Here is a 24898-nt window from a genome sequence, read left to right as displayed (position 1 = left end):
AATTTATTCACTTATGTGTAAAGAACGTTCCTATCTACTTATGCAATGTTTCTGCCTTACCAGAAAGAAGATGCATTTGCATCAAAATCTTAGCCCTACTAATTACAATTACATGCAGAAACGAAATACTTGGTTTTGTTTTACATATATTTTTTTGTAATTCTTTTTTCTGTACTTCTCAATTCACTTCTTGAAAAGGTTTAAATGAAAACTCTGTATGATTTCCTTCATTTAATTATTTCTACTCCAAGCCTCCCATGATTTCCAACATTTTTGATACATGGAACTAACGATAAGGAGTTCTTGTATATTGTTTGTAATAATTCTGGACATTTTATAATTAAGATTAACCGAGAGTGGTTTGAAATGATTTAGTTTTATTTTTTCAAATCTATGAATTCTCATATGTCACAGTTCACAGGCATGCACAATACGGATATATCTATATAAGAGAACACTTTTTAAAGGTCTTCTTGTTATAACAGGAAAAACGGAACAGCATGCACAAGTTTAAAAATGAATACCCTAGCGAGAGTTGGTACACCATAATTCGAATACAATTGGCAATACTGGATCTGATTGAAAATGCGACGATTTGCTGGTGCGGATGCGAGATCATGATGCGGTGTAATACACATTGCCACACAGCTAACCTTGCTCGCAATTGTCAGATATTCCGCGGATGAGAGATCATGATGGGGTGTAACACACATTGCCATACAGCTAACCTTGCTTGCAATTGTCAGATATAACACTACAGTTTCCTCCACCTTCCCTCTTGCAAGCAGCACAACACCAATCCGCAAGCCGATAGCACTGACATCAGTAACGTACAAGCAACAGATCACGAAACGAAACAGCAAGACTTTCCCAAGAAATTAATCTCCCATATTCCACTTGCACTGGTTTACATTCCATTCCACACCCATCAAACCCAAACTAAATGTGCTGTGTTTAATTACATGAGGAATGAAATTATAACGTTTTGGTTTGGTTTGAGTTGGTGTTTTAAGTCCACTTTATGCACAGTAAGGCTAGTTGGGACTGGACCTACAGTTTAAAGTGGAATCCGAACCACCATGTGACTCCACCAGGTATCGAACCCGGGACCCCTTGATTACAAGGCGACGATGCTACCACTGTGCCTTTGGGGAGGCCGAAATTATAATGTGAACCTAAACATTTCAGTACTCCCTAACGGAATCTTCCTCTCAACAATTACATTTCAGTGAACTGTTGTGCCTTGCAGTAAATCAGTTCAGGGTAGCGAAACTGAAATTATGTGAAGCCACATCCAGTCCGAGCCAAAATTGAACGAAAACTCCGAGCTCACTTACACGAGACTGAAACTTGCATCTACAGTTTTAGTTCAGGTTCAGGAAGACTGCAAGTACATCGGAATCAGTTTTTTTTTTTTTTATTTCGGTTTAGTTTTAGTCGCGATCCATGGCTGGTAGTTGGTAGATAGGCTCAGGCTCTCACAGGCTGTTGTGTCACGGTTATTATTATAAGCAAGTATCGGGTGATTCCCTCGCCAGAGGCTTCAAACTTTTGTCTATAAAACTGCCATTTACTTAAAGTTTGTCTTGAAATTTTGTATGCACATACCTTCAACAATGTAAAACAGGATCTAAACCCTCACAATAGGTTTGGACTCTTCCAGTGACCTTCATTTGTTTTGTTCCGCGACAATGCATCTCGGTAGTGTTGGCTCGAATGTATAGGGATTACAGTGTACACAATCGACGAGCCTGTTTTTCTGGTTTGTAAATACTGACAAACTGGTTCATTTAAAGCATGTCAAAGGGCATTTCAGACTGAATTTCGTGTGAGACGTGTACCTTCAAAGTGTTGTATCTGGAAATTGGTAAGAAAGTTAGAGACAATGGGAAGTCTTCGTCACACAGCATTCGGGAGGCCAGAAAATGTCTGAAGAGACAAAACAGGATCTAAAGGAGCAATTACTGGCATCACCATCAAAATCATTGTGAAGAGTTTCCCAAGAAACTAATCTCCCATATTCCACGTGTCAAAAAGCTGCAAAAAAAAAAACTACATGATTACTATGTGTCCTGTGTTCAAGAATTGCAACCGACAGACCATGAAAAACGTGTGCAGTTTTGTATATTGTTTCAAAATTTTATTACTCAGAATCTTGGGATTTTAGACCTCACTTGGTTTACGGATGAAGCATGGATTCATCTTAGTGGCTATATAAACTCTCAAAACACGCGTATATGGGCAGAAGAAAATCCTCGTGCAATACATGAACAGCTTTGCATTCTCAGAAAATTGAAGTGTGGTGTGGAGTATCTCATAGGCGAATTATAGATCCTATTTTTTTTAACAAACGGTTAACACGGAAGTATACCTGGGAATATTCACTGAGTTTGTCAATCAGTTAACAGATGATGAACTAACTGATGGATATTTCCAAGACAGTGCGACATGTCACACTTCAAATGTCAGTATGACAGAAATTATAAGTTTTTTTGGAGACCGAATTAACTCAAAAAATCTTTGGCAACCAAGATCTCTCGATCTCACCCCACCCGACTTCTTTCTTTGGGGTTTATTGAAGGGAAAAGTATACAGAAATAAACCCCGCACAATCACAGCCCTGAAAGAAGCTATATGTCAAGAGATTGAAGCCATTACCGACGCCACTTTAAGAAAAGTATTCCAGAATTTGAAGAGACATGTACAAGAGTGCTTGCATGTGGAAGGGGACCATTTTCAACATCGGATATGTGCAGATCCTGTTTTACATTGTTGAAGGTATGTGCATACAAATTTTCAATACGAACTTTAAGTAAATGGCGGTTTTATAGACAAAAGTTTAGGGCCTCTAGCAAGGGAATCACCTTGTATATATGGTTAAATTGTTGATTTGCACAATGCAAGGTTCAAGAATGGAAAGAAAAATAACAAAGGTCCACATGACAATGAAAACAGTTTTGATTAATTTATTTTTCTTTGTATGAATTTACAATACCGGAAGTATCTTCAATTGCTTTCAAATTCGGCACACTCACTAATTTTGGCCTCGTAATCATGAATCTGCAGTTAAAAATTGGGAGGTCACGTCTAGAAATTACAAAATAACCTTGTGTATGATTCCCCATACACTAACATGGAAACGATATGAAGAAGTCTTCCTTTCCGCACAACGGTCTTGCTACCAACGTTGCTCAAGTGTTGTGCAATAAGTGAGAGCGTTGATTTGCATGTGAGAAAATGGCATCTTGCGTAAAGGTGGAAAACATGTTTGCCCCACGAACCATTCACGGTAAGGTAAGGTTAGGTTAGGTTAGGGAAGCATAGTTAAAATTAAGGGTCATCATAAACATAGTTTTGAAATGCTAATCATTGCAAAAAAAAAAAAAAAGTTGTTTTCTTTATAAATCAAGGGTGTTTACTCCGTTCACGGACCCACTTTTTTCGACTTACTTTGCAATTTCTAGACGTGACCGCCAAATTTTAACTGCAGATTCGTGATTACGAGGCCAAAATTAGCGAGTATACCGAATTTGAAAGCAATTGAAGATACTTCCGGTATTGTAAATTCGCTCCTTTTTCTTTGCTTTTATGCCATTTTTGGCTAATCACAAAGATGATGATGAATGGTAATACAATGAAATGGATGAAAACAAAATCACTCACACACAAGGACAGCACACGACTTGACCCTCATTAGACTCCAAAATTCAGTCCAGGGTGTACTATGTGGAAGGAAGGTAGTCATTCAGGTGTCTTCGCAAAAAGTCACCGCTTACATCCCAATTGAAAAACAGTAATGGGCACACTGGGTGGGTACTGTTTTGCTACATTGATGGTCTGGCCCTTCCAGAGTTTGAGCAAGAAGAATCAAGCAAATTCCAGCTTAACCTTGCAAGCACGTAGAAAGATGGCCTTTCATTCAGGTTTAGATTGCAAGAAGAGAAAATCATTTCATGCCAGTGGCAGTGATGAATCAAATAATCAATCTTAGGTGTTGGTTACTTCCTGCCTCAAAATTTGCAGTTGACCATCGGGCCTCTTCAAAGTCAGAGACAGAAGTGTGAAGCCCAGCTGACCCTCGCAAGCACGCGGATAGATGGCCTTTTGTTCAGGTTTGGACTGCAATAAGGAAAAATCCTCTCATGCTAGTGGCAGTGATGAACCAAACAATCAATTCAAGGGGTGAGTTTCTTCACACCTTAAAATTCAGAGGTTGACCTTCGGCCCTTGTCAAGTCATGGACGAAAGGGTGAAGCGACAAGCGACTTGCAGCCGTAGCTTGCAACCACCTGGAATGATGGCCTTTTCTTCCAGTTTCAACTAGAGGGTTTGATTACTTCATACCTCTAAATTTGAAGACTGAAGGTCGGGAGACTTAGCGACCTTCTGGCTGCTTGCAGTATTTCACTGTTCTTAATTAATACTGATATTAGGACGCATTATCTTCATCATAGAAAAAAACGTGATCAATATTTCTTGGTAATTGTTCCTGTGTCATGCCATTTCATTTACACTCACTCACTCACTCTCTCTCTCTCTCTCTCTCATGCTTGGGTTTTAGCTATTTTAGAGTTTCAAATATAGGCTTTTCTGCTGACACGAATACCAAAAGAAAAATTTGCAACATAAAAAGAAATAGATCTACTAAAAAAAGAAACATCCATGTGCAAGCTAGGATTCAAACCTTCACATTTTACACTATTATTTGCATTTTATTATTACATAGTGTTCCTAAATTATGATTGTATAAAATGGACATATCTTCAAAACAAGAAAGACTTGAATCAAGCATTAAGTTATGCAAGCACTAAGTTGGTCCACAAACCATAGTTTGGGTAAACTTTGTGTTGCCCGTAACTACCAGAAGAAATATACAATCAAATAGACAGAGACTATGTATAGGCAGTTACTAGAATTACGTTTTCTAAAAAAAGCTGACTAGTGGAAAATGTTTTGCAATTTTTTTTATATATTAATTTGTTTTCACATTAACTAAAACAAAGATTTCTGACAGGCACTCTTCTTACCTGCTTCTAACATCTATGATCCTGTTGTCAAAGTTTCTTACTTAAGTCTGCTTAATGTTCATTTAGGCTAATTTGGCCTGGACCTACAGTTTAAAGCGGCACCAAATTAACTATGCAGTGCACCCCCACCTGAGACTGAACCTAATTACAAGGCACCACCATGGCACAGAAAGTCCAGATTATCCTGCTCAAATCAAGAAAGATTTTTTGATCTGGTAAAAACTTTTAACAGCCTGGAACTTTACAACAGTCATCATTATGATAGTTGAAAATGATTCAAAGATATAAAGATATATGTCTGTAAAATTTGAAAAGTTGTACGTACCTAGAAAACAAGATCATATTGCAAGAGAATAGTGCAATTAACATTGTTACGTTCTGGCTTTGTGGCCAAGCATGTCAAGGGGTGAAGTTTTGATCTCGCGACCGAAATTACCAGGTTCGAGTCCCAGCCTGGGCATGGATGTTCTTTGTGTCTTCGTCAATTTCATCTAATCACCACTCATCCTCTTCATTGCAATTAGCCAGATGTGGCATAAAAGTGGCGCTAAATAACAAAAATATAACATTATTAAGCTTGCAACTAATATATCACAGAGATGGGTATAAACATTCTACATTAGCTATATGAAAATGTATGATATAAATAATACACAAATCTTATTTCAATTTTATATTTATTGATGATTTCCTACAAAACAAGTAAATGCCTTATCTAAGGCGTAAGACAGTATCTTGTGTCACATGTGCCTTAGTTCTGCAACCAACGGAGGACATCCAACATGTAAAATGTATATTTCTACCTGATTAACAATATAGGTATAAAAATTCACATCTGTACACTGGTATCTAATTTGCAGGTGAAAGATCTACAAGTCTATGTCAAGAAAAAAATAACAAATAATAAAAAGTTTGCCAACAAAAGAAGTCTAAATCTCACGTTAGTGAACTAAAGTTCAACCATACACCATAGGTATGATACCATGAAACCCTGGTAACTTTTACAAATCAGCACACTTTACCCAATATTTCGAGACAATGTGATGATTCACAAGGTACTGTGTTTTTATGGTGACCATTCACAAAGGAATTAATCAATCACAAATTGAAACATACATATTTCCACTCCCTACAAGCCATCAGATTAGCTACTACAGGTAGTATTGTCACAGTATATACGTGATTCTTAATATTAACTATTAGAAAATGAATACTGATATAACAATGCAAAAACGGTTCATTATTTCAGCTTTCATCCCCACCCAAAAATACTTCTCTTTTAAACCAGAAATGAGATCATAAACAACATCTCGTAGCTCTCTGTGGACAGAGGTAGTACTTTTTTCATGACAAGCCACCTTATTTTCACGTTGAGGCAAAATAAAATTTAGATTGGAATTTTGCTATGTGCTGTGTTCAACTTAGCTAACCTACTAGCCAACTCTCCAAGAAAGGTTGTGAACTTAAGCAAATTTACTCTGAATAATAAAATAAGAACAGTAAGCAACTCTTTTGAAGTTCAAGGGCTGAAAATCATGAAAAAAGTGCTGTTTTATTTTCTTTGGCATTGCAACTGTTGTGCATGCTACAATAAACAATTCAAATACACTAATTACTGTTGTGCTCCACTGAAATACTTAACGAAAAAACACCAACCACTTACTCAGTTTCCAAACATAGATTTCACAACATAGCAACTCAATATTTTCCACTTGACGGAAACAGTCGGAACTATACAGATACAATTTAGCAATTTAATTTAGAACTTACGAATAGTTCAACGTCAGCCTATCAATAGTTTTGCACTGCAACATTCTCACATGCATTCACACTATGATCACAGTATCAATCAGTCTATTTGAAACAATTCATCATTTTGCTAGTATATCTAATACCTGGAAAGCTATTGGTTATGAAACTATAGTCCCTGCCATTTAGGAACGAGCTACATGGATCCTTTGTGATCACTCTAATCCACCTATTACGATTGAAGTGTATAACATGCAAAATCTAAACAATAGTATCAACAATGGCTCACACTAATAGAAACTAGCTGAGAAGTCCAAATTCGTCTCAACAAAATAATTATATTCACACTGTCTAGTAACACAACTGAGCATCTTCAATGTTATTTGAATTCTTAACATTTGCCCAGAGACATTTTCTTCTTCCTACAACGGCTGCATAACACTTATCTAATATGAAGTGTTACTAGTTTTTTCATTGAACCTGACTTACATTGGTATGAGAGTACAAGATGCGATATGATTTCACTTCACTTTCAAAGCTTCACCAGGATATGTGCACTTGTGACATGTGTGAATTAGAATACTATAGTTACTGGTACTAAAACTTGCGAAGTTTGAGCCACAAATCTCACTAAGTCCAGGTTTTCCAAATGCCAAGAATAAAAATTTGATGTACACAACTTTTCCCTTTTTGCAAAAATTGTAGGTCTAATATTTTTCAGATTCCAAGTGATGAAACTAAATTTTAGCTATTTCTTAAAATGTGCTCTTTGACACAGTAACCAGAGAGATAGTAATTTTTCGGTACACAAGATCAAATTTATTATGTGAGAGATAACTTCATTGATTTCTGCAACAGTTGGAAAACTAAGTTCTTGTACTTACAACCAAAACAAGTGTGATAAATATGTTGATGAATGTTTCAATGCAGTTGTTAAGAATAAATTCTCAGTACAATTCAAATTAATAAAAAAATTCACAAAAATGCATTATTTCCAGTCCGACTCGAGTTGAACAAACACAATTAAATGATATCATCAGTATCAGTACGCTCAAAGTTAATTACAGATACTGGCTGGTAACGTTGAGGAGAATGTAAGGTTTTAAATGTGGCTGGAAGTCAACAAGAGAACTTCCCAAAGAAAAGGCTGTCAACCACTGATGAAATTCTGTTTTCCACAGACTTTGTGCTGTACTGTATTTAGGCATATGCCCTTTAAATACACCATACCAAAACATGTTTTGTTGCTATAAACAGTTTAATGCACTTTCTACTGTTCATTTAGGTTATTTAAGTTAATCCAGACTTTCTTTAAACCGGTCAACTTATCCCCCCAATTAGTCTGGATTAACGAGGTTTTATTGTATTCGAATGTGGCAAAAATGCTTCATTAGATTATCATGGAAGCTTGCAAAGCTTAAAAATACTTTCTGTACAAAAATTGAATTTTGTGATTTAACTATTGTTGCTTAATACACTGGCTGTCTCATAAGAAAATACTTCAATACTTTCAGAACTATTCTGACCAATATCAAATCTGATAACAATCTGAATGAACAACGGGTCAAAGTTTAGTTTGCACCTAGTTAACACACAGAAGGCAAGTTGAATTTTACAAATGTCTGTTTTTGGTAAATGTGTGAATATATATTATTCAAATGCCATTCCTGTGATTCCTGTCATAGTACGAACACTAATAGAAACAATAAAATAAATTCACCAAGATATGTTTAGCTAAATCTTATCATGGGATACAGCAAGATTTTCTTCTGGATTTCAACCAGTTATCCATATTTTTTTCAAACCTTTTGTTCCCAATAAAAACAACTTCTTGAGTAAAAAGTCCAGAAGAATTCGCAAAGCAAGTAATGATAATGTAGCTAATTACACTTGTGAAAACTGTTAGACAATTATACCTCAGAGAAGCAGCACGGAACATTTCTGCACTAAGACTGGCAGAAATTCTTTTGAAATTTAATAAGGAAATAAAATTGCATTTGTAGATAATGTCTTTTGTAAACTTAAAGCTGACATGAAAGTTTATAAGTAATGCAATATTAACAAATGATACTTATTGTGTGTACATATTCCTTTCACTGCAATTTTTTTTTCAATTTTACTGAAGATACAAGCAGGTAAACACAGGTATCTAACGTTTTGGGAGAACACACCCTCCTTTTGTCAGTCAAATATTGCACAAAACACTGTGAGTAATGTGGGTAATTTTAGTGTTGCCTAGCAGCAGGGATATGAACTCTCAGCTTAACAAAACATACTCGCACAAACTGTTTGCATTCCTCAATCGTTCTGGACTGGCTTCATTAACATAAGTTCAATAGTTTACTTGCAATAAATTTTTGTAACCCCTCAATTATTTATGAAACAGCCAGTATTTGTAACTACATAGATCAACTTACAAATACATGGCTCATGAAGGGAATGTGTGTTCAGGCATCAAAAAATAGTGTTTACTTGTAACAACTAAATTAAAAGAAAAATTAACGAACTGGGAATTTTCAACTAGAACATAAATTTGAATACCTCCAATTGAAGCAGTAGCAGCTTGACTAGCAACAAAGAGCATTTTCAACTTAATTTAAAGAAATTATATAAATCTTTAATTTTAAATTAACCTCTTGACAGGAATTGCAATAAAAGAGTTTTAACATATTGCAAAAATCTAAATACTAACATGACCAAAAATAAAAATGACCCTCTGTCACCAATAAAACTAATAAAGAAATAAAACGACCCTCTACTGCCACCTTAAAATGAATTCAAACTAAACATTTTCCAAAAAAAAAAAAAATATATATATATAATAATAATGGCAATACTTTTTGCAACAGAAATTGAAAATACTGAACACAGGAAAGTATTCTACTGCTAATTACATATTATAATACAGCATAGTACAACTAAACTATACATTCCCTATAGTTAGTTAATCTACATTTGAAAGGCCTATTGCAGACCAAAGGATATTATTCTTTATTGTACTATTTTAGCTTCTTGTCAGAATATACCAAATGATAGGGACATCTTCAAAATCAAAGTGAATCTACATTGTGGTCCACATAAAACTGGTACACCTGCCAGTAGGTATAGGAATACTGGTTATTTTGAAAAGATATGAATGTCAATGCATGATGGACAGGATTTAATTACAGTAAGATGTTAATGCGATGTTGTGTATTCACGTCTATACCATCTGGACAGTGTTGCCACTGTCTGGAGAAGGCTTTCTTTTGTAGGAATGTTATTCACCCTTCCTTGCTCAGTCTGTCTGGGGAGGATTGCATAAATCACCACATCAGTGAGGGCTAGGTCATGCCATCTGTAATTGTGTGCTACAATAGGAATAGTTGTGAAAATATCACTGCGAACTGGAAAAATGGGACTCCTCAAGAAATACGTTTTGTATCTGAAAACCTGATTAACACAGGCACAGCAATGTCTGGATGTCGGTGGAGGGTACTTTTAACACATTATAACAGATATGCCTTGTCATTACATCATTACTTCCCATCTAAATACAGTGCACACAGCAGTATACCAACCAGAAGGCATACTGGTTGTATGTGGGCCATCCTGTATGATGATATAAGAACTGAATTTTTCATGATGTGAAAGAATTGTGGAAAAAGTTTTTATTCCATGCTATAATTTGCTAGAATAAGAACAATGCAGAAATATGAAACTTTTTGCAATATAAAAACCAAATTAGTATTTTATTCAATGACAAGGGCAGCAGCTTATTTGAAATAACATACTTTGCAAAGAAAAATGTGTGCATATGAACACATTGCATGCATATACACACACACATACCAGTATATGTAAAAACTCAAAAGAAATAAAAAAAATCTTGGGCAGCACATACATCTATTTAGGAGTGTCTGCATATACCCACTATTATTATTTTCCAATAGCATGCAAACATAATCAATATGTTAAATGTACTGCTCAGGGCAGCCCTGAAGGTTAAAAATATTGATTGTATATTGTGTCTATAGAACGTAAAGAGTAGCAGTGGGAAGTTCATGATGAAGAACCACTTTTTAGTAAGTTAGGTGGATCAGCTTTGGTGCTGTTAGGATATATCTCCAAGCAGTTAAGGCTGTCACTAACCACTAACCACTCCTATGAATTGGGATTTAGATTAAAGGTTTGTTCACCAGAACATTACAGCACATCACTTTATAAACTATATCCACTAGCACTGACACTTCTAGTCTTGTAATGAAGTATTCATTACTGCAGAACCTTAGAAGCATCTTCAATTGCTGGACCAACCATAATTTTGCCATAACCAAAACCAGGTCTGGATTTAGGAGGGGGAAAGGGGTTACAGTGTTGGACTTCCATCTGTGAACAAGCCATAAAATGAACACAAGATATATATATATATATATATGACATGTGGTAAAATATAACTCACCAAAGAGTATAGCTAGGCATAAGTCATTTTGTATGAATGTGTATGTAGGGGGGAAGGGGCAATTAATTTGGATGATTTAACTTGCTGAAATCAACCAGGGACTACTTACTATAACCATGAAAATATGAACACTGTGATTGACAATCTTGAGAAATGGGATATGATAGTTATAACAGTAAATATTTGTGAGAATAGATACGGAAGGCTTATATTTTGCTCTTGCCATCCTGTCTTATAAAAAGATAAGATTTTTCTCCAGGAATATATATATATATATATATAAACATAACATAAGTTTATGAACCTTTAAACACTTTGGTGATTGTCCAAGTTAACTTTTATAAGGTTGATGACAGAAATGTGACACACGCGGAAAAAAAATAAAAATAGGAAGTACAACATTTCAATTGCAAAACCTAAAATACATATATTTTACTGCCACATATTTATATCACTTCAGCATGTTATGTTTTTCAGGTATTACAAAAAAAAAACAAGCAGTTAAATGCCCACCACAAATACTGAAGCTTTTGTGTTACAATAAACTATACAACTGGTACTGAATACATTATGTGCTTAACTGTTCAAGAACTACTAATATTTCATAAATTTCATAAAGCACTGGAGTTAGTTCTTGTTCTGATGCAATGGAACTTCTATCCGCAGCAAAATGTGGAACTCCCCGTGAAAAAATATGAAACACTATTGATGCATGCACAGCAATATATTCTGTCAAGTCTGTCAAAGGTCCTCCCCACAGAAAAATTATCCCTTCAATTTGGTTTCTCGTATCTCAAACTGCATTATTATTCTATTAAACAAGATTAGTTTTGGAATGCAGATATATTAATGTGATTGTGCTGTGAAATTGTTTTACAGCATGTCTAAATAGTTCTAGTCTTAGAATGTCACAAGAGTTGCTTTTTGTTACCATTTTAATATTTGGTCATACAACCCAACTAAACTTATCCTTGCAAGTCCTGAATTGTGTATGCTTTTATACACGAGTGTCGAGAGACAGCCATTCTTTTAACTATGTCTGTTTCAATTGCATTTCCATGTAGTTTCATGTTCTCAAGTCAACAAGCAGATAAAAATATTTATTACATTTATACTGAGATGCATTTCAATATCTTGCATAAATTTGCTTCCCATGCTCCTTATTTACCATAAATATATTGAAGGGTGGAAACCATACATAAAAAAAACACACACACACAAATGGCTATGTAACCATATTAACAGGAACTAAATCCTTAATATATTTGTATCGACCTACAAAATAATATTTAAAAAAAAGTACAAATTTCCTTCAAAAGTAATTCATTATCACTTTAATTTCTTACAATACCGACTGGAAATTCAAAAACAAAAGAGAAACAGTATATTGTTTCCCACTGCCTCAAAACTTGCCGTTCAATCTCTATCAGACACCACTTAAAACAGCTCATACGTTTCCACACATAATAATTGTAATGGAACAAATAATTAAATTATTTGTGCAACTTTTCTGAATATCACCTCAGCCTTAAATTCTGGAGGCTACAAGATAAAGATACAAAAATAAACCATGCACAATTGTACCCTGTACAATTCTTTCCCTGGCCCTATTTTAACTCAAATTCCATTCATAGACATTTTGTCCACATGGAAGCTACTAATCTACTTATATGGAAGTAACATGGTAACATAATACCTTAATACAATAATAGACCATCAAAATATTAATAGAATATTAAGTAAATGCTCACATTTATATATGTGCTTATATCTAAATACTGTCTTAACAAAATGTGATAATTCATTACACAAAAAAAAAAAATCTGATATTTTCTATCTAAGTCATAAAGATCTTACTAAGCAAGTAAAACATAAAACCTTGGAAAATTCTGCAAGTGGTCAACGGATCAAAAGACATTCTTTCTTTCAGAGAAAATGTAACTTGGAAGTGGCAACTACTTCCGCATTGAAATGGACAGGTTTTTCGGACCAACAGAAGAAAATAGGTTACCGAATGACTGTTTTTACGTTTGGTCTATTTTCGTGGAAGCCAGTTGAAGGTTTGTTGCGGTTGTTCACTCCATGCAAAATGTCCCAGATGTGTTGAACAATCAGATCGATTGCAACTGCAAGTTAAAAGGCAACACATTAGAGGGATGAGAAAGAAGACATCACGGGAATACTTCAACACTGTACAAAACTTAGCAGAAGGTACCCAACGAAAGCATACAAAAGCATTCATGTGCGATGCCAGTGACAACATGGAGGTGCAGGAAAATGCCGGTCAATGCATGGTAAGCATGCGGGGAATACAATTAAAACCATATGTATGGGAAAGGTGGGGAAAGTATTACACATTCGGGGGAAGCAAATATTTTTCAAACTCTACAGCCCAAACTAGCTACTCCTACACCAACATGCAGATATATTAAAACCTTCAAATACCAAGAAATTATATTTCAGTGATAAAAAGTGCATATTATATATGGGTCAGTCAGTGTCAAATCATACAGAAAAAGTAAAAAATGTAACCAACCATCTCACATTTTCTACATTTGTTCCTCATGTCGATCATACAAAAAAAATATGCAAATTTCAAACTTTTAATATGGAGGTGTAAAGTTTGCCAAAACAAACATCTGAAAAAAATTGAAATCCTGCATATTATTAAAGACCTCGATGGCTTTTACTCAGTGGTTAGAATTGATTGATATTTTGTACTAGTCTTAAGAAATAAGCAAACTTACTTGTAAACACAAATATGCAATTTTGAACCCCCCAAATTCTTTCTAGGAATAAAGATTTGAACCCCCCCCCCCAAATTCTTTCTAGGAATAAAGACAAAGACAAAATCTTCAAAAATAATGGGGTTGGTTTCAAACTAGATTTTCACCATGAGCCCCATTTTGCAAATGGATGCTACAGAGATAGTTTTATATATATACATTAACAAGGCCACAATTCATATTGGAGAAATGTGGAGAAGCAAAACTACACTTTGTTAAACCACCTCCACAGTGGCAAGTGAAAACCAGAAAAAATACCTGCTAAAGTGATACGAAATTTTTCGTTTATACCCTTCTCTGAATTACTTGTTATAGTATTTCATGCTACTTTTAAAAAAATAGAATGAGATTTTAGTTGGATAATGTCTGTGTTACATGTAAGAAACAAGTGTTGTTTATACACGTAACAACGTATCATGGTATTCCACTACTTTGGGTCTCCACTATTTATTCATACGTGGTGACAAGACTTGGCCAGCAAGTATTATTAAAATTTATCCCCCATCCTAACCTCTTTAATGGACCCACAGGCCTTTTACAGTTGTGGGTATAGTTCTAAGTGTTTTGCAACATACCCAGCTACTGATGATACTAATATCTCCTTCACACTACCGTCCACTTCCACACCTCAGGAAACAGCTATCCAGCTCGGAAGGCCCTTTCTATCCACATACTACCGGATAAAGGAAGCTTTATATATATATATAGCTGGTACAGCGAGAGGGATTTCCTGAACATTGCCAACACAGAGCAATGCAGGAAATGCAAGTTTCCGATGAATGGAACTTTGCTGTTCAGCTTCCAATGATTGCCCCTGGTTCGCAAGAAGTGGCAGATCCTGATTCAATATATAAAATAGACTCGTGCACCTTCATGTAGCCTTCAGCAACATATTCACACTTGAGAAGTTCCCAAGAATGTTTCCTGTTATCTTGTAAACGAAGCATGCGCTCCCAATGATACAGTTCATGCATAAAATTTGTTTTTGGTTAAATTTCCATGTTCAGGTACATGTAAGCTATTGCATGTTATCATCACAGGTGAAAAATATTTATTTTGTGTACCACATGTTTGAGTGACAGTGTTTCCAATCTTGAAAATTTTTATCTAAGATTCTATTATCATCAAAGTGATACCAAAAAGACTGATATTGTTGCTGAGGAAGAGAAACGTAACCTGTTTTCATCACACAACTTGCAAATAATTTTCTATAACTACACTATTGTCCATTTTTTTCCACTACGAAGTGGATGTAAACAAAAGCACGTGTTCTGGAGAAAGCCAGTACAGCCCTATTGGTGGATTCTGGCAATAGTCCCTCCGCAGACCTTTTGCACCCTGATAGATAGTCCATTCAATGCCGTCTTGAAACTAGAGTAATACAGCATTGTATGCTGTTCAAAGCATTTACTAGCCTTATCCTTGTTTATGAATTCATAACCATTCTTTAGTAAAGCACCTATGGTGACATTCACTCATTTAAATTAACGAAATTCCCGCTACTTGTCCGTCACTCCGTGTTGTGCAGTGTTGCAAATTCGCAATATTAAGTACAGTCTATAATCTTGAAACACAGGACTAGACAGAATCAGAAAACATGATTTACACTGACAGTAACTGACATGGGAATCTCTAGATTACACATGTGTTGATGTATATACCACAAACACGCACACACTACTTTCAACTTCATGCGTTTTATCTAGAATGGTAAAATCAACACACTGCAAAAGATTGTAGCGAAACCTTTGAGAAAGCCAAATTGCTTGGTGCAAATACAACCAGTGATGCTTAAAATCGTACGGAATATTAGTTTAGCATTTATTAAATGATCCACCTATGCTTCCTTTCCTTACTTCCCACATAAAACATGCTCAGATTTCAGGAACCTGAATTCCCCCAGCTTGTCAAAGAAAAATGCCAGATGCATACACTGGCAACTGCTTCCAGGAAGGAATTTGTAGAGGGCGGGGACACAAGCTTTTGGCGTTACAGATGGGCAAACTGTGCCATTCAGTGTTGCTACCCGACCTTTATAGAAACATCGTTACAATTCGGTAATATTCCAAAGCTGTTATCGTATCTAATTGCTACATAGCCAACTTCGCAACTACAAAGTTTTATTAATGTTCCAACACGCGTGTACGTAATAAGACATTCACATTTCTTGTATCTAATTCATAAGGGAAAAACTAACATAGTTGGAGACACTACTTCTGGTGGTCAAGAATCTTCCGAAACACTATTACCCTCAAGCACACGGCTATTTATAGCTTTCCTGCCCTCGACCCTGCAAAACCTGCCCTCCTCTCCCTTGCCGTGTGGTGGTTCTCGAGATTTTGCGTAGTGTTTATAGGTTGTAAGTATCATTGAATGTTGATGTGGCTTCAATAGCAAGTGTTACAAAACATCTACATTTGAAACCTTGAGCAAGTGGCGATACCAAAATTGCGGGGAATCCAGAGTATTGTGTTGAATCGTTAACTTCTGAACAGGTGTCTTAAAAACAAGGATTTATGCGGTCCGCAAGGAAATTCAGCCGAACAAAAACGCGGATGGCACATTTTAGCCGATTTTGTACTTGCTGCCGTCAGCAGGAAAGTGGATGTTTGTTTTTCATGGATATGAGTTTGTCTACGCTGGTTAAATTATTGCATGATTCATTTGGTTTATTTTACTTCGCATTTCTGCCACACTTGATTAATCGCGAGGATGAGGATGAGTGATGATATGGTGAAATTGATTAAATAACACTCACAAAGAACATCCATGCCCAGGCCAAGATTCAAACTCGGGACTCCTGGCGTCGTAGCGCACAGTGATAACCACACCGCCAGCTGTGTGAATTCTTCTTACATGGTATATTACCATTGACGAGAACTGACATCGTAAGTGTTTACCTCTATTTTATTATATTTTCTTCATCTCTCGTATTTACAACAGTGTTCATTTTAAAAACTAATATTTGCACATTTTTAAAAGCCACTTTAGTTTCGAAACGTTGTGAAAAATACTGACACTGAAGCTAACACGTGCGCTAGGAGGGAGGGGCAAGTGCTGGCGAATAGAAAGTGGGCACCGCGCGCATTAATACAAATTTCGGTAACTTATTGGCCACACCTACTTCGTTTTAAAGCTGGAAACAGTATAGCATATTTTCAACACTTGCTACAATGAATATCACGTGAGAATAAATTCAGAAAATGAGTTGACAACACTCCAAGGAAACCCACAAAAGGACATTTTAACCCTGAAAATTAAGGAAAATGAGATATATTTTCTCCGTTCTTTGAGGCAATTTCATGGGGGAGGGGGTGGGGTTGTGATGAAGTGTTTTCTGTCTCCAAGGCTTCCTTCATAGAGAGAATTTATGCCAGTGAGTTACTAGGGATGGGGTTTTATATATTGTGTGTGTTCAAAAGTATCTGGACACACCGCAAAATGTGTGTTTATCATAGAGGGCAAGTGCGACACAGTACTGCCATCTACCGCGTGGAACACATCGTCAGCGATCTCAGTAGTCTGCAGACAGCACGAGACATCAGTATGGGGTGGTCTGAGGAACTCACGGACTCAACAAGGTCAGGTGGTTGGGTGCCACTTGTGTAAGAAGTCAGTGTGCAAGAATCAGTGTCAAGAGGGCCGTACAGCGTAATCATCAATCATCCATCACCACCATCACACAGGAATTCCGAACTGCATCAGGATCTACTCCAAGCACCACGACCGTTCAGAACGAGATGTGGCAACTTGGTTTCCATGCCCGAGCAGCTGCCCATAAGCCAAACATCAAACAGGCAAATGCCAAACGCCAACTTACCTGGTGCAAGGAGCATCAAAACTAGACCATAGAACAGTGGAAAACCGTTGTGTGCAGTGATAAATCACAGTACACAATGTGGCGATCCGATGGTAGGGTGTGGGTGTGGCAAATGACTCATGAACTACATCTACCAGCGTGTTTAGTGGCGACAGTGAAATTCGAGGGTGGTGGGGTTACAGTGTGGTCATGTTTCACCTGGAGGGGACTTGGCCCCCTTGTTGCTTCACGTGGCAATGTCATGGCACAAGCTTATGTTGACATTTTAACTGCTTTCATGCTGCCTACCATTGAAGACCAGTTCGGGGATGACCATTGTGTGTGTCTCTCAACAAGACCGAGCACCCGTCCATACTGCAGGGCTTGTGGGGGATGTTTGACGACAACAATGTCCCACTAATGGACTGGCCTGCACAGAGTCCTGATTTGGATCCCATATAACATCTCTGGGATGTTTTGGAACGCAGACTTCGTGCTAGACCACACTGTCCCACATCGATACGTCTTCTCATTTTGGCACTCTGCGAGGAATGGGCTGCCATTCCCCAGCAAACCTTCCGCCACCTGATTGAAAGTATGCCTGCGAGAGTGAAGGCTGTCATCAAGGCTAAGGGTGGGCAAACACCATATTGACTGCCAGTGTTCCCGATGGAGGGCAGCCCAAAACTTGTGCTTTATTTTCAGGTGGGTGTCCAGATACTTCCGATCACATACAGTATGTTGGATATTTGTGATGATAAAAACCCACTGGATTTTACAATTAGAAATTATAGAAGAGAAAAGAATTTTATTGTAAGATATGTGGATGAATATTATCAAATTATATAAACAACACGTAACAAGAGTGGTTAAAATGAAGGTTTGAGATGACCAAATCATACGAAAAAAACCAGAAGGTTTAAAATTTATTTTTAATAATATGAAAGCTGATAACAGTCTATATTTCAAATTTATGTTATTTTGTCTCATGATTTCAACATTTAAAATACAACAAATTTTTAACTGTTACCAGTGACTATATTAGCTATGAATCGTTCACATGCGTAAAAGATGAGCATTGTTATCTGTAGCAAATATGAGCTACATAGCTTGACAAAAATACAGTGGGAGTATTGAATTGATGCCAATTTAAAAAATATGGTGCTTCTTTATGTAACATATGTGATTTTATTATTGTGAAGTGTCAGTACAACAAGCAATACATATCATTAACAGAATTGGATTGAAATTAAATGGATCTGCAAAAAGATTAAGACAAGGTTCTAATGAACCACAAAAAAATCTGGTTAATAATGAGCTTTTGCACAATATCTCTCTAATTACCATTACTTGCACATTAATTGTGAAGTGGACCATCTACATCAAACATTCTAAAATTCTCTTACTGTTCAATTGCTGCTACTGAATGCATTATTATTCTTCATTTAATATCTCAGCATAGTAGTCAATGTTAAAGAGAGCGAGAGCGAGAGAGAGAGAGAGAGAGAGAGAGAGAGAGAGAGAGAGAGAGAGAGAGAGAGAGAGAGAGAAACCTGCCAGAGAATATCCATAAGTTGCAAAAGTTTGCCAGGAAGGTAGAACGAAAGGATTTTTGAGCCACCATTTCTGGCAAGATACATCTGTTTCACTGAAGGCACTCCTGTTAAATTGGTCACACCTCAATACTTTATGTGAAACATTTCTTACCCCAGACTATGTTATATTTTGGCACAGATTTGAACAGTGAATGAAAATCAGCGCTGCTTGTGTTTCTAAGGGAGATTTCAGACTACACTCAGCAACAAGGAGTAGGTGATAGGTGACAAGGGCCCCCTTCAGTCTAAAGCAAAACATTCACCACACGAGGGACCAAGGCCACACAGTGCAAGTCATTGAGAAAATGGCCCAGTCCAAGAGACATGCAGCTTGATGTGTTGATTCGGTATGAAAGGTTCCATTGATTACTGACGGTTCACTTCCAAGCAACATGCGCCACTTGTTGCATGCAGCTTCGGTGTGAAAGCTCCCATGGATTAGTTTTGGAGAATTTTGCGTTACGTGAAACATTTCAATATTCTTTAAAAATATACAATAGTTGGAATAAAGGTATCTTTAATTTGATGAGTGTTTCAACATTTGTCTTGTGACCTTTGAATTATATTGTCCAGCACCAACTCGTGTCTCCACTACAAACATATAGTTGAACCAGTACTTCATTCAGGATGTTCATCGGATTTTAGTTAGCCAATTCACTTTTAACGCCCAAAATACACTATGACAGTGTTATAATCACAGGTGCTTCCCAGATGAAAGTTTCTACCATAACACTTAATGCCACAATTCACAGCACTGGAAAATAAATTCTTCATATAAGATTTGAAGACAAACTATTTTCACAATGCCTGCTGTGGAGAGTTAATCTGGATTGATCGATTGAAATGAAAATTTTGGGTGCATCAGAACATGGGCTATTTGCACCCATCACAGCCCTCCTTCCATAGCTAAAATCTCCTTACCTACGTTAAAAGCTGAGGCTGTAAAGGGACACCAGCACATACAAGTAGAAATCACACAACCCTACAGAGAATTATACGAACTGTAGGTCCTGATGCATTAAGACTGCAGAAATGTAGTTTACTGGGGTGCAGAACATGGAAGTGAGTGACAGTTTGCCTGGGAAGTTACTCAACTTCATGCATAAACATAACCAGTCTCAGGTATACGTAGAATCTGGAGTTTGTCCTGAATACCTATTTGTTCACGTCCAAAGTGGTAAATGCAAATCCCTTTAAATTACCTCCGAATACATTTTTGTATTTGAACCACTTTTAAAACTGAGGTTAAAAAAGGTAAAACTCAAACTGTGAAACGGCACTTTTATGAGCTGTAACTAGCGGATACTTTAGTAGTAACATCCACTTGGCTCTAGATTCTCTAGCATGAGATATCCTAATTTTCATTGATTCACTGCTCGTCACAACTCATCAGAAGTTCTAAATAAATGCCTGCAGCATGACTGTGACATAAAGTTCCATCAGGAATGGAACCAATGATTGGTTGACCACTACCCAGTCGGGAACCAATGATTGGTTGACCACTTCCCAGTCGGCAAGGCTCCTAGTCAATCAACTGGCAGGTTATTTTGAAAGTTGAAAAACTTCCCAGACAAACTCCGTGCAACATTTAGTTGTTAAATTATCTTACATACTAAGAATTACACATGTCAACAAATTTTAACTTTGAAAATTGTACAGAGAAGAAACATTGTGATCCTGTATCAATATGTGATGCTGAATCCCAAAATGTAACCCATTTTTTTTTACAGCACCCTCAGATTTATTATTTTAGTTTTTTAATACACTACGTACAAAAAAAATGCAACAAACTTGAAGAGCATACATTTGCAATAATATTGCATGTTGTTGAATATATAATGGAAATTGACACTCAAAATGACAAAGTAAATGTATGACAAACATTATATTATACATATATGTATATCAATGTGGAGAGAGAAAGAGAGAAACAATACAGTTAAATACAATTTAGTGTAATACAATAGATGTATCTGTGACAACTTGTATTTACATAGTGGAATGCAGGAACCGCTTCAAGACACTTTTTCTTTTATGTGCTGTCAAATCCTCTCTTTGAAGGAACCAACAATAGTCACTCATCATAGATGGATCCCATTTTCCTTTATAATGCTGCTCCATCTTCAAAATGTCCTGGTGGAAGCGTTCACCTTCTTCGTCGCTCACATCACCCAGATTGTTAGGGGAAAAATTGAAATGGGACTGTAGGAAGTGGATTTTGAGACACATCCTGCACCCCAATGCCTTGTAATTTTTCAAGAAGTGTTTGCAATAGTATTTCACTATCTTCTTCTTTCTTATTGCCAAGGAATCCTTTCACATCAGCTTTAAATGAATCCCATGCTGCAAGTTCCTTGGGAGAAAGTTTTTCTTCAAAAAGGCTATCATTTAACAATTTTCTAATTTGTGGTCCAATGAAAATTCCTTCTTTTAATTTTGCATCACTCACAGCAGGAAAAATTGAACTTAAAATATTAAAAACCGTCTCCTGTTTTGTCCATACCTTTTACAAAATTTTTCATTAGTCCTAATTTAATATGCAAAGGAGGAAGAAATATACTCTGAGGATTGACTAAAGGGGTAAATTTGACATTATCTTGACCTGGTGTGAATTCTTCTCTTACTGGCCATTCTGTACGTATGTAGTGGTGTTGAGTATCATGGCTGTCCCAGAGGCACAGAAAACATGGATATTTGATAAATCCACTCTGCATGCCAAGGTCTTTAAGGTCTCCACATATATGCCAACTCCACACATATGTCAACGGTATTTCTCGTATTTATTTGCTTCAAGAATATGGCACATATTTTCTTAAGTTTCCTTCATTGCTACAGTGTGTTCTACAGGCACAGAAGGAAATTTATTACCATTGTAACAAAACTGCCTTTAAACTAACTTTAGATGCGTCAATAAATAAACGCCATTCCTCAGAATTATGTTGCATACCTAACTTTAACATCAGACCACCTACATCATTGCATGCACAAACTCCAGAATCTGTAATGTTGAAAAATGGCAATAAATCGTAATTTCTGTTTCTGTACACTGAAACCTTTGTACCTTTATTAAGCAACTTCCATTCTTGAAGCCGAGAACCTAGAAGCTCTGCAGACTGTTTAGATAGGTACAAATCCCGTACCAGATCGTTAAGTTCCTCTTGTGTAATGAGATGAGGCCCTTCTTCTTCATTCTCATCTGGAGCATAGGTGTCATCGTTTGAGGTACAAGGATACAGCTCAGCTGGCCCAATCAAATCTGGCAATGTAGAAGGTGGCACTGGAACGGGTACGTTGTCGCCATGAGGTATGGGCCTTATTGCAGAAGGGAGGTTTTGATACTGAATACACCTCTTGTTTTTAGTTGAAAAACCACTCACATTTGTTAAGCAAAAGTAACAGTCATCGGTATGGTTTTTTGGTTCGCGCCAAACCATTGGAACACCAAATGACAAGTGATCTTTCTTGTCCTTCAACCACTGAGTCAGTCTTGCGTTACAATTTGTACAGACCACGTGAGGCGCCCAATCACGATCCTGGTCTCCAAGAGCACAGTCGAAATTCAACTTACTGTATATGCTGTCCTCAGTAGTTCGGAAATCGAATGCCTACGAGTTTTCGGTGTAAATTCACCGCAAACATAACAAAATATATTTGGTGAATTTTTACAACTAGGCCTTTGCTTCTTCATATTCGAACACTGATCGCTTCCACACATGGTAAAACACTCTACTTCGGCTGAAGACTATGACTCGCCTGTGATAGCAGGCACCCCGAATGACACGCGTTTGTTTAACCTAACGCAGCACCAAACAATGCTTCCTTCCTACCTTCTTTCCCACTGGTTGTCGGTGTGTGAAAATGATACCTTTTAACAACAATGTAGCCTTTCAACAATGCTTATTTAAAATATATAGAAATAACAAAGGGAATACGATAACTTCAATGGAATCAAACACATCTGTTGTATGAAAACCTAATTAACATTTACTTTATGGATGAAAAATAAGATCAATCAAGAACTCATAAACCTTACGTGATGGGAAAAACTAATTACTTTTTTGAAATCAGCATCACCGAATTAGTAAAGTGCACCATGTTTCTTCCGTGTACATTTTTCATTGTTGACATGTGTTATAGTTTCATCATTACATTACTTCAACCATATTAACAATTCTTAATAATAATAATAATAATAAAAAACAGGAAACAAAAAATACATTATATATCAACACTACATGAATGCATACTGTAACCACATTTCTCATGATACTCGTGAAACATACAGCACAAAAAATTACAAACATTAAACTCCCTTTATCAAATGGTCACCATAACTACATCTAAGATTTTCCAAATTTCTTATTATGTTATCCATGCTTCGTCAATTGTCATGTATGAAAGATTATACCATGAACGTAAGATAGTACATGTTAGACACACAAAAATATGAGAAAAAGTTTGACTTCCTGTTTCAGGATTCCCACACACTTTACAAAACAAAACTCCATGATGTTTCCAGGTGTATTTACACAACTTTTCATTTTGTAATGCTTTAACATACTAATAAATAAGTGTTAATCACATGAATAAAGCTTATTCAAGTCAATAACTACTGTACGAATCATGTACAGAAGGATGCATAAATAATACAAGGCAAATTGTCCATCAACATGTTCACTTTGCTTCATGCAATACGAAGTTTAAAAACAGATACAAAACACCAACTAAGAAGCCGACAGCCTCTGCCTCAGCATCAGCTCAATTTAATTCCCTAAAATCATGTACAATGCATGAGAAAAGCCAGTAAAATTAGCAGGGAACAATTTGCCTGGTGAAACTTATGCATTGACTGTACATACATTATTACTATAGTACTACCATCTACAAATGAAGGACTCGGGTGTAAAACATGGTAAGTGACATTTTGGTCATTTTGGAGTTACAATGTGCATCGTGTAGTCCATCGTAAATGGAGTCGAATCGTACTCGAAGTGTTTCGTTTCATCAACAGATAACAGAACTAGACGTGTTGAATGTTATGGTATCTACCAGTTGTTTCATGTAAAGTATGGTAAGTAGCAAAGATGGCGGCAAAACGGCGGTTACTGAATTGCAAAGTGTGTCGGAAAGTTTGCGAGTATTGAAGCAACAGCAAAGATGAGAACGAGTTAGAAAGTGTATATGATTCCCATAATGATCCGGAATATGTACCATCGACTAAGAATGAGGAGAATGAAGAGGTTGCCAATCAAAAATGCAGCTAAAACTGTGCATGGCCACGCACTATATTCTATTTCATGTAAAACGTGGTATCTACTGTAGATACCATTGTTTACATGCAGCAGTGCTCATAATGGCAGTTTCGAATTAGATTTTACTCTCGTACCTGGATGTGAACTGCGATCTAGTAGAGAAGCACATACTTCTACTGGATATAAATAACTGTAGTCACATAGAAATTAGTTTGATTTTAATTGGGTATGCGCATTTAAGGCTGCTTT

The 24898-nt window shown here is 36.5% G+C and overlaps 1 protein-coding gene across 3 annotated transcripts in view; it reads right to left on the bottom strand.

The window, feature by feature from the left end:
• Positions 1-24898, bottom strand: part of Uck (Uridine-cytidine kinase) — a 69004-nt gene that overhangs the window by 8777 nt on the left and 35329 nt on the right. The window contains exon 7 of one of the 3 annotated variants that reach the window (XM_083144351.1): positions 5698-13343. The exons of the other annotated variants lie outside the window; for them this stretch is intronic. Coding sequence (XP_083000477.1) covers positions 13225-13343 — 119 coding nt within the window. The 3' untranslated portion in view covers positions 5698-13224. Of the gene's footprint in view, positions 1-5697; positions 13344-24898 lie in introns of those variants that run through there. 3 annotated transcript variants of the gene reach the window in all.

The sequence above is a fragment of the Lepisma saccharinum genome, chromosome 23, assembly GCF_977018435.1.
Source record: "Lepisma saccharinum chromosome 23, izLepSacc3.1, whole genome shotgun sequence".
Classification (NCBI taxonomy): domain Eukaryota; kingdom Metazoa; phylum Arthropoda; class Insecta; order Zygentoma; family Lepismatidae; genus Lepisma; species Lepisma saccharinum.
This window is presented reverse-complemented; position numbering and strand designations above follow the sequence as displayed.